Here is a 10,488-nt window from a genome sequence, read left to right as displayed (position 1 = left end):
AACTTCACTAACTTTATATATTTCAGACTCATAACATCTGACTCTTTATGGGTTAATTAATTGGAAAAGTGGAACAAAAAGCCTCAACATACCATCTAAATGGTTCCTGGACATATATTTAAGTGCCTCATCCAGGAGGATGACAGGGATGGAAATCTTCAGGACCACAATCCACTGATACCAGTGCAGGGGGGTCACCTGGAAGATCAGCTGAAAGACAGAGAAAATTCAAAAGTCAGAAACTCTTATAATAATGCATCGGATGGTAGACAGAGATACAGTAGACACTGGCAATGAAGCATTTTCTACGGTGGTCCTGACAACTCAACGCACTGCAATTTAAGAAAATAAACACAGGCACAGTAGACAAAACACAATTTATGCACAGCATTTAGGAAAAAAAGTAAGAAAAAACAGAACGAAATACAGAAGTGCTGCAGTTGCACGGAACGAAACAAAGTTACGTTATCTGACCCGTATAGGTTCTAGATTTGGTTGTGTTTTCTTTATGATGCTACATCTTAGTCCATTTGGTTAAGATGTTTTCTTCATTTGCTTGTGCTTTGACTGTTTGCCAGTCCCTCCATGAAGTTGCGATGTTGCAATAGCAACAATGAATGCAAATTCAACCAATCCCCAAAACCTTCAATTTTGTCCAATCACCACAAATGTTCTGCAAATCTGACCAATCGTTGTGGCTTCTTGTACAAAAAGTTGAGCCATATGTCAACAAACTCACTTCCTTATTTCTAGTTCAGTCCAAACAGTGTGATTTTGAGCTCACTGGTACATTTGATTTTTAATTAATAATGGAAAAAAAGAAGCAATTTTCACTTTCTCACACAAAAAAATGCCTAAAAACACAGCATTTTTAAAAGAAAACTGCTGCAACAATTCCAAAAGAACCTTCCAAATCCTGGAGGGACTGGTTTGCATTTGTTTTCTCAAGTTGCAATGTGCTTTTTTTGTCATTAGAAACAACTCACATGTCAGCATTGTCAGAGACTGTCAAGCATTTGGACCATGATCCGTATGTATTATCAGTATGTATTTTTCACTCACTAGACTCACTGACAGTCTACAAGTGTCCTGCAGGTAAGTACTCACCGGCAAAGGCTCAACGTAGAGGATTAAGAAGTGGAGGGAGAGGGAGAGGATGATGGCTCCCAGCAGCCAAACATTGACCCAGGGTGGCATCCTGACCAGGGACTGGTTCTCAGACAAACTAGCGGGGAGAAGTTTTAATAGATCAAAACATGTTGACAATTTATAACTGACTTCAAATTCGGCACTTGGAAGTTATTCTATTACGTTGAAAAGATCAAATAACTCTGCCCAGCTAACAGTCTTTAAGATTGTATTAGTTGTATTGTATTAGAGAAACACAACTACATTACAACTGAAATAAGCCAAGACTTTATTTAGTCTTTGAGAGAGACTGAGTTGTATGGGTGATAGCAACCATGTAAACATGTGTCTCCCCTGACAGTTTTACTGACTGTCCTGGCTTGAGATGACATTTTCATTGGTCAGGCAGCTCTTTATTTGAACCTTTCCTTTCTCAGATTCTTTCCGAAACGAGACATGAACATTTGTTTCTATAGGGAGCTACTGACAGACTTGCTCCATGAGCAATCCTGGCAAAAACATGAGGAGTTTTCCCTTCATACCACTGTTCCTTTTATTTTCTGCCTCCCCAAATAAGCATTATTCCATTTCTTAAGATGTCTGGTTAAGCTTGATTTCTTTGCCACATTCCCCAAATGCAGAATATAAAATATATGGGCATTATAAAACAGCAACACTGAGTCCTTCAGCAGTGAAAAGAGTGATGGATGTGTTTTTCTGGTATGGAAAGAATGCGGTTATCCCTCACACAGCTGTGTAATTCTTTCTCAAAGGGAGTGCTGTCTTGTTGGATGACAGTGTCTTCTTTTTAATAAATATCTGACAGCCGTGACATTTAAAGACCATTTAACCGACATCACAACAGAAGATGACTGACCTGTTGAGCGCGTTGAACATTTCGATAGTGACCAGCACAGACAGGGCCATGGTTGTGGGATAGCGGGATTCAAACACCTCACAGTCTATGTTCTCGAACATGGGGTTGGCTTCAGTACACTGCATGAAGTGTCTCTGTAGAGGGAGACGGAGAGGAGTCAGTGTGTGTGTACGTGTGTCTGTGCTCGCATGTGTGTCAGCAGGATGTCACAGAGACCTATGCGACGTGGTTTGATGGGGCTCAGATCTGATGGGGGAACAGCTGCAGAGCCTTGGCCTTGTTCCCACCCGTGCTCAATCAAACCACATGGGTCTTACTTCCTTTTCTATTTCTGTACACTACTGGGATGCCCGACATCACTGTGTCCAACAGCAGGGAATGTAAAGAAAGCCGGGAGGGTCTACATATCAAAATATGACATAAAAAAACCTATTCTGAGGAGGGGACTGTGCTGCAGCAAATACAAGAAGACATACTGGGCAGAAAAATGTTTTGCTCACCAGCTGATAGAAAGATACTTGTGGGCCATCTTCATCAAACAGGTACCACCATGTGGCAGCACCCACTGTTCCAAGACCCACATATCCTACAGGAAAAACAGTCAGAGACATATGTATACATCAGATACCAACTGAAGACATTTGTCACAGACAGAAATTCCAAACAAAAGTCATTTTAAGATCCTCTATTGACACAGTTTGAGTCAAAAGTTGTCACTAAAATAAGAGATAAGGCATGTATGTGTCTGGTATATTTCGATGGAAAACAGAAGGAATATGTTTCATACTGTAATGTATATATTGTTAATAATGTTAATATAATGGAAATATTCAGAATGAGGGACTTCTGTGTTTCATATATGCTAATATTATTTTTCTTCTGGTATGGTTACATTACTTATATGAGACCTATAATATAACACTATAAATACTATGACAAAATCACACACTGATTCTTAGTGGCCCAGCAGGTCAGAGCCAACACTACCTCCAATGGCAAGATATCTGAAGAAGAGCCAGCCAGAGATGAGAGGCTCCTTGGGGTTGCGAGGAGGTTTGTCCATGATATCCAGGTCTGGGGGGTTAAAGCCCAGGGCGGTGGCAGGCAGGCCATCCGTCACCAGATTCACCCAGAGCAGCTGGACTGGAATCAAAGCCTCAGGGAGACCCAGGATGGCTGTCAGGAAGATGCTGGAAACGGACAGTGAGAAGACACACAAATGTGAGCCGAGGACTTCAGACTGAAGGTGATCCCACATGGTGGTTGTATGAAAGTGCGATTTCTCACCAGACGACTTCTCCCACGTTAGAGGAGATGAGGTATCTGATGAACTGCTTCATGTTGTTGTAGATGGCTCTGCCCTCCTCCACAGCAGCCACTATGGTGGAGAAGTTATCATCTGACAGCACCATCTCGGATGCTGACTTGGCCACGGCAGTGCCGGAGCCCATGGCGATGCCAATCTCCGCTTTCTTCAGGGCTGGGGCATCGTTCACACCATCTCCTGTCTGTGACGAGAAAAGACTGATTGAGCCACGAATGCATCAGGAAACCTCACACTAAAGGACTGTATTGGAGTTTGTGATTATGTGAACAACCCCAAAAACATTACAATAGTAGTGCATAGCTTATGCATAAAAACCTCAAACATTTATGAAGCTGCTACATTAAAGTTAAAGTAGCTAACTTTTATAAAAGTTACCTGCTGCAGCTTTCAGTGTAAAAAGGCTGATTTTGTGCAACATTATTAAGAACGACTTTCAGGTAGCAGAGAAATATTTTCAGGAGCAGAAAGATGAATAATCTTTGAAGAATAAAAGTTCAAATAAATTCTTTGGTTCACACAAACGAGCACTGTGTGCTGTAACAGAAAAACAAAATTGAGGTTTTTGTTACTACTCTTGCCTCAACTTGTGTATCCCTAAAATACTGAGCCCAAATTAAATTTTTAGGGAAGATTACTCTACAAATTGATGGGAAGTGATCAACAAACTAACGATGATTAAAAAAAAAGGAAAGCTCTAATGAATCTCATTATATGAAGTCTCATTATCGTTTCAGATCCAGACAGGATTAAGCCAAAGCTGAGCAAGTGAGATATATTCATCTGTCACGGCAGGGTCTGATGCAGCTTTGGGCAGCAGGCAATGGTGGAGTTAAGTCTGACAGGCAAATGGCGATATTGTTGTCTCCCTTCCTCCCATCTTCCCCTCGGATCAACCCCTCTTCTGAGACGTATGTCAAATGGGAAGCAGCAGAGCGAGCCAGAGATGACAGCTTTTGATAGCAGTGTCTGAGAGAGCAGCCTCAGAGAGACCTGAAACATGTCACGCCTCACTGGCCTCCTCTCATGCAATCTCCACAAGTCATCCAAATAAGGCACAGCCGAAAGAAAAGAGAAATGCATTTTTTGCTTCACAACGGGCATAAAAAGAGATATGACAATAACATTTTACAGTGGGTGGATTTGTAGAAAGCAGAGAAAAGTGTAAAAGTTGAAGGAGTTGGGTGTGGGTGCTAGTGTAGGGAAGAAGAAGTAGGAGTCATCATCCCTTTTTCCTCACCATGGCAGTAATCTCATCGAATGATTGCAGGTATCCCACAATCTTCGACTTGTGAGCCGGCTCGACGCGGGCGAAGCAGCGTGCCCGTTTAACGGCTTCTCTCTGGGCCTCCGGCGGGAGATCGTCAAACTCGCGGCCTGTGTAGGCCTTTCCTGTCACGTCCTCATCCTCGCCGAAGATGCCAATGCGCCTGCAGATGGCCACAGCCGTGCCCTTGTTGTCTCCTGTGATCATGATAACACGTATACCTGCCTCGTTGCATAGTTTCACCGAACCGATCACCTCTTTCCTGGGAGGGTCGAGCATGCCCACACAGCCAACAAATGTGAGACCCAGCTGAATGGAAACAGAGAAAAAAAGAGAGAGAGATTAGGTTGTACAGGACTATATCAGAGAACAGAATCTCACTTCAGCTTCACAGAAATGGAATTCACCTCTTTTTATTTGTGTTGCTACTGAAAACAACAAACAGATTACTTTCTACAAAACAAAGGAATAGTTCTAGGGAAGAAGAACCGAGTGTAAAAGCTTTATCCTTTAACCGGATAAAGATTTAATCACTGCTGTGGGAAATATGCTCATGTGAGTTAGTTAAGAAGATCAATACCACCGTCATATTTGTCTGTTACATATGAAGCTACAGCCAGGAGACAGTTAGCTTAGCTTAGCATAAAGACTGGCTCATATATTAACATGTTATCAAGAGCCCAATATAAATGTAATAAAGAAGACAACAAAAGATCCAAATGCGAGATAGCTTTTTAGAGTTTACAATTTAGAAGTTGGAAACATTTGTGTTGGTGAATTTTTTTCAGCTCTCCATAGCTTATTTGTTTAATTTGTGCAAAAACCTACTGAACTAACACCTAACTAACTTGTATGGATTAAACAACTCATTATAACCTGTTAAAGACGGATTTCTTTTACTCTTGGACCCAGCTGGGCTAGCTGTTTCCCCCTGCTTCCAGTCTTTATGCTAAGCTAAGCTACCTGGCTGCTGGCTATGAGATTATATGAGTTACCACAGTTTGCTACTGTACCTCATACTGTACAAACTTGGTGGAATTCTCCAAGTCCATGTCCTCTTTGCGTGGTGGAGTGTCATGAGTGGCCAGCGCCAGGCAGCGTAAAGTGTCCCTGCCTGTCCCCCAGTCCCTGATCTTAGACAACAGCTGGTCACGCAGGCCGGGTGTCAGCGTCACCTTCCCAGTTCCCACGCGCAGGTACTGACACCGCTCGATCACACTCTCAGGAGCACCCTGTGAGGAGGAATTATATTAGCAAGTGAGAAAAACAAATGAGAAGAACATAAAGCAACAAAGGCAAAAAAAATATGGATGTGACGAAAAGCACGTCTATCTTTGTGATTGTATTATTCATTCATGCCTTGACGAACATCTTGCTCTGGGAGCCCGGCTTGACGGGGGTGCAGTACACAGACATGGACTTGCGGTCACGAGAGAACTCCAGCGTGAACTCCTTCTTCATCAACTGCCTGATCACCTGGTTGGTGGATGAAAAAAAGGGGGAAATATAGTAGAAATGACTATAATGAGAATGAGAATAATAATAATAATAATAATAATAATAATAATAATAATAATAATAATATAACATAATAATAACATGAAAGAGCCAGAGGGACAGTGCTTGAGGTAAGTAGCTGCATTCGTGGGCAGCTGTCAGGCTGGCAGCCAGTGGGTGAGTGAGAGGTTTGGCAGAGTTACTGACATCTGAAGGATGACACTTCAGACCAAGCACTCAATCATCTTGTCTAGATGTCTGGCTGCAGCCTCATTTAGCAACAACAACTGGAATGAAAACAATACAAAATGCTAACAAGAAGAACAAAATACTGCAGGCTTACTCTAGGAAAACAACATTTAGCTTAAAAAACATCCCTAATCCTTAAATACTTATTTTGTCCATTTAGTGTCAAGTCTTGTTCTGCCAGTAGGTGTCTCTCTAGTTCAGTCTGTGCTGATCCCAGTACACATGAAAGGATGAAAGGTTAACACTGATCATGCTCTCTGCACAGTCAGACTGCTGTGATGTTCACACAGCCTGTCAGGGGACTTCAAACATCTGACGGATGTCCTAAAATCTGTCAATGTGACAAACTCCTCCTCTCCATCAAACAGGGAGAGCAATGGGAGTTTGTCTTGGCATGGCATGCTAGGAAATTCTTCCCCCCCCTTCTGTTTTCTAGCTCTATACGCCCTGCAAAGATTTGGCAAAATTAAGGTAATCTCATCCAAAATTTACAGAGGATGCATTATTGTTCAGCATTTAACCGTTAAAAACAATAAATGGGACTTCTGCTTCTCTACTTGTCCTATCCTGACTTCTATCACTATAAGGCTCATGTCATCTGAGACTTGTTTGTCTCAAGCAACAAGCTTTGTTCTTCCTGGAAGAGAGACCAACAGGGATTCTAATGACCTTTATCTACAACAGAAGGGAAAGGCTTGGAACCAGAGGTGACTGACTTCAGCACAGTGGATAACAGGCCCCTCAGGACAGGAACGTCAACTACAGCTTAAGGAACCAGGACATACTCTCACACACAAGTTAGACTGGACACTTTCCTACTGACCTGGCATCTCCTCAAAAAAGATCAGGTGTTTAATTTGTGATAAGGTGCAAATGTTTTAAATTCAAAACCAAACAATCACACCCAGAAGTCAAACATGTGTCAATGACAACTTTATGCTTTATTAAATAGCCCACGAGTAAGACACTAAACCCTCACCTGACTTGTTGTAATTCCCTCTGGATAAAGTAATACCTAAATGTATCATCTGGCACAAATATGGAGAACACTAGAACATTATGTCATCTGCACAGCCAGACACTGTACAGTATGCTGTAATTACAGTCTCATTGGCATATTCATGCTGAGAACTGCAAAGCCTGCAGCAGATATGCCAGTTGCTGAAGCAAACAATATGCTTACTGAAATGTATAAAATAATTCAGACGTGTACTATGTTATACTAGTAGCGGCTAATGCAGCCTCGAGCTGAGGAGTGGGCTACAGAGGCTTTTTTTTTTCCCTTGTAGTCTTCATCAAGTGACATCATTTTATCACATTTGTGTGGCCCCCACTGGAGCCACAAAAAGCTATATACAATTTTGTCACAATGCAGTAATACTCCCCACCACTTTTAAGTAAACTTTAATGTGGAAAATCTTACCGAGTTGCAGCTACCGGCACGCTCCACCTTGCTGAGTCCGGACACGTCAGTCTTGAAAACGTTCATCTTCTCCACTAAGGTGGTGAGAGCCGTCTCTGTGGCTTCACCCACCTTCTCATAAACCCCTTTGGCCTACGAGAGAATAGAAATACATCAAAACATGCAGCGGTACGGTTTCTTGGATTGAGAAAGTGTGATATAAAAGTGATACGGTAACCATTTGAAAAGTGATTGAGTCATTAAATTCTGACACATTTTAGATAAAGTCTGAGGAGAAACAGCTTACACAAACACACTGTCTCCACTGTTGTGAAATTGAACGACCCTCTTCAGAATGACAGAAGAATGACTCCTAAGCAAATCTGTTGGTCAGTCACCTATGCCTCCGCAAACTTTGAGTCATACATGCAAAGTGTTTTTAAGTGTGTGCCCTTGCCAGCTGAGATGTGAAGAAGGTGAGATGCTGGCGTACCACACATCATTTGTTTGTGTGACTGGACATAGACGGCAACAAAATGCCTCGCTCCCCTGCAGCACTCTCCGGTTCTGCACCCTCTCTCTCTCTCTCTCTCTCTCTCTCTCTCTCTCTCTCTCCCTCTCTCTCTCTCTCTCTCTCTCTCCCTCTCCCTCTCCCTCTCTAGCACGGTTTGATCTCAGACTCTGGCTTTTTTGCCCCCAAAAACGACCATTTATGAAAACAGAGGCTGGGAGGATACATGGGAGTTGAGAAGTGCCTTATCCCTGGCCTCTCTCCTCAGCATAGTTACCATGATACCATGGTGATGACAAAGAGGTGAGAAAAGCAATCCAAACCAGAGAAAAAGATCATACAGAGTAAAATTAGCTCAGCTGAAGAAGAGAAGTCTTTCTGTATTATGTGTTTGTGTATGTTCGTGTTCCAGTTATACCTCTTATGGAGTCAATGCAGTGTGACTATCCATACTGTAAATGCTTGATGATATATGCAAAGAAACCTAACCTACACATTGCTGAATGTGTTACAGATGGGTTTATAGGAATATATATATATACATTGTATAGGAACTTTAAAAGGATGTCAGGTATAGAAGAGGAAACCAATTCTAACTACACAATTATCTGCATGTGTGTGTGTATGTGTGTGTGTATGCACTTGAAAACCTATCTAACCGTGGACCGGGTTGTCGTAAGACAGTCTCTAACAGGGAACCAAGAATCCAACAGGGGACGGGATTTTCTTAGGTTTTGTTGGTCATGCTTTAAATCATGTTAAAATCATGTCTAATGCCCTCTGGTGAATTTCTTTTTTCAACTTTTGCCAACATAATAAGGGAGTGTATGTGTGTGCATGTGTGTGTATGTTAATGACCTCATTGTAGTCCAGTGAAGAGTCATTGCACATAGAGCACACAGTGGCCAACTCCAAAAGCCCATCATAGTCTCCACACTGGACGGGCCTGTCTCCTTTCAGTCTGGAAGGAAAATACAAACAGACACACACAATGTCACTCACAACAGTAAAACACAAGGGAAAAACATAGTTCACTACACCTCAGACGCAGTAACCTCATCAATATGTATGAGTGGGGAAAATATTCAGTTGTTCAGCATTCCAAAGTTGACTGAAGAAACAGTGGTTGTACAGTAGTAAACAGTGTGTGGTGTGTGCGTGCGTGTGCATGAGTGCGTGTGTTCCTGACAAGCAGTGCTGATTGCATGACAACCATGGATCTCTTCCCAGTAGAGACTGCAACCGTTGCTAGCGAAGCTCCCACACAATAACCCACACTCTGCTGTTATGAAATCGACAGGTTCATGCAGAGTCAGAACGCTGTACTCACCAAACAGCAAAATAAACAACATGCATACACAATGAACTGTGGACTCTCTCCCACCTAATGACTCGCAACCTACCTATATTCCTCCACAAGCACATACTTACTGAAATAAATAAATAAAATCTTTTGATCTGGCAGAGATCAAAATGACCACTCAATTGAATCTGAAACGTTGTTCAGTTTATCCGCCCAAGTTAACACTACACTTTTCAACGCTGTTAGCAATAGGAATAAAGTTCGGCTGAGGCGTAATAGTGTTATGATTTTACATGATTGTTACTATGAATGTATTTAAGCACACATAACAATATGCAACACCCAGGATTACTAACCATTTCCCTGATTATCACAGAAATTGCCATAGCAACACATAAAGCACAGCTACAAACATTTTTTAGGAATCATTAGCACTGATGTAACACATCTTGGACTACAGACCACATCACAGTTTGCTTGACTACATCTATTGATATTATATTTTATTTTGAAATGAACCTATTCAGAATTTCATCAAAGCAAGGACGAGGAAGAGAGTGAGATCAAATTCAATCTGAGTTCAATGAAAAAAGCTTTTGTAAATTTTGAAAAGCACACAGGCATGCTTCATATAATGAGCCATTAGTGTGGACAGATTTCCCCCCAAAAAGTAAAACATCTTCAAAGTATAACACTCACATTTGTCCCTCAGGGGCGTATGTAGAACCAGTTATCGAGAACTCATGAAGGGTGCAGCTTGAATCTTCTACCTTGTCTGCAACGAACATCTAGGGAGGAGAAAAGGCACACACACACACACACACACACACACACACACACACACACACACACAGTGTAGTTAGCTAATTAGTCAAAACTGCAGAGATCATCACTACAGTCACAGTAATGACTCAAGTACACATTTATTTT

General features: G+C 41.9%; 1 protein-coding gene across 1 annotated transcript in view; it reads right to left on the bottom strand.

The window, feature by feature from the left end:
- atp2a3 (ATPase sarcoplasmic/endoplasmic reticulum Ca2+ transporting 3) overlaps positions 1 to 10,488 on the bottom strand; it is a 45,174-nt gene that overhangs the window by 3,998 nt on the left and 30,688 nt on the right. Inside the window, exons 9-20 of the mRNA XM_051400309.1 lie at positions 10,258 to 10,346; positions 9,114 to 9,216; positions 7,766 to 7,897; positions 5,956 to 6,072; positions 5,610 to 5,828; positions 4,570 to 4,905; positions 3,293 to 3,513; positions 2,993 to 3,195; positions 2,506 to 2,591; positions 2,006 to 2,139; positions 1,108 to 1,225; positions 93 to 210 (exon numbers count right to left, since the gene is read on the bottom strand). Coding sequence (XP_051256269.1) covers positions 93 to 210; positions 1,108 to 1,225; positions 2,006 to 2,139; positions 2,506 to 2,591; positions 2,993 to 3,195; positions 3,293 to 3,513; positions 4,570 to 4,905; positions 5,610 to 5,828; positions 5,956 to 6,072; positions 7,766 to 7,897; positions 9,114 to 9,216; positions 10,258 to 10,346 — 1,876 coding nt within the window. The remainder of the gene's footprint in view (positions 1 to 92; positions 211 to 1,107; positions 1,226 to 2,005; positions 2,140 to 2,505; positions 2,592 to 2,992; positions 3,196 to 3,292; positions 3,514 to 4,569; positions 4,906 to 5,609; positions 5,829 to 5,955; positions 6,073 to 7,765; positions 7,898 to 9,113; positions 9,217 to 10,257; positions 10,347 to 10,488) is intronic.

Source organism: Dicentrarchus labrax, unplaced genomic scaffold (genome assembly GCF_905237075.1).
Source record: "Dicentrarchus labrax unplaced genomic scaffold, dlabrax2021, whole genome shotgun sequence".
NCBI classification, from domain to species: Eukaryota; Metazoa; Chordata; class Actinopteri; family Moronidae; genus Dicentrarchus; species Dicentrarchus labrax.
The sequence above is the reverse complement of the archived record's forward strand: the minus strand, read 5'-3'. Positions and strand labels throughout refer to the sequence as shown.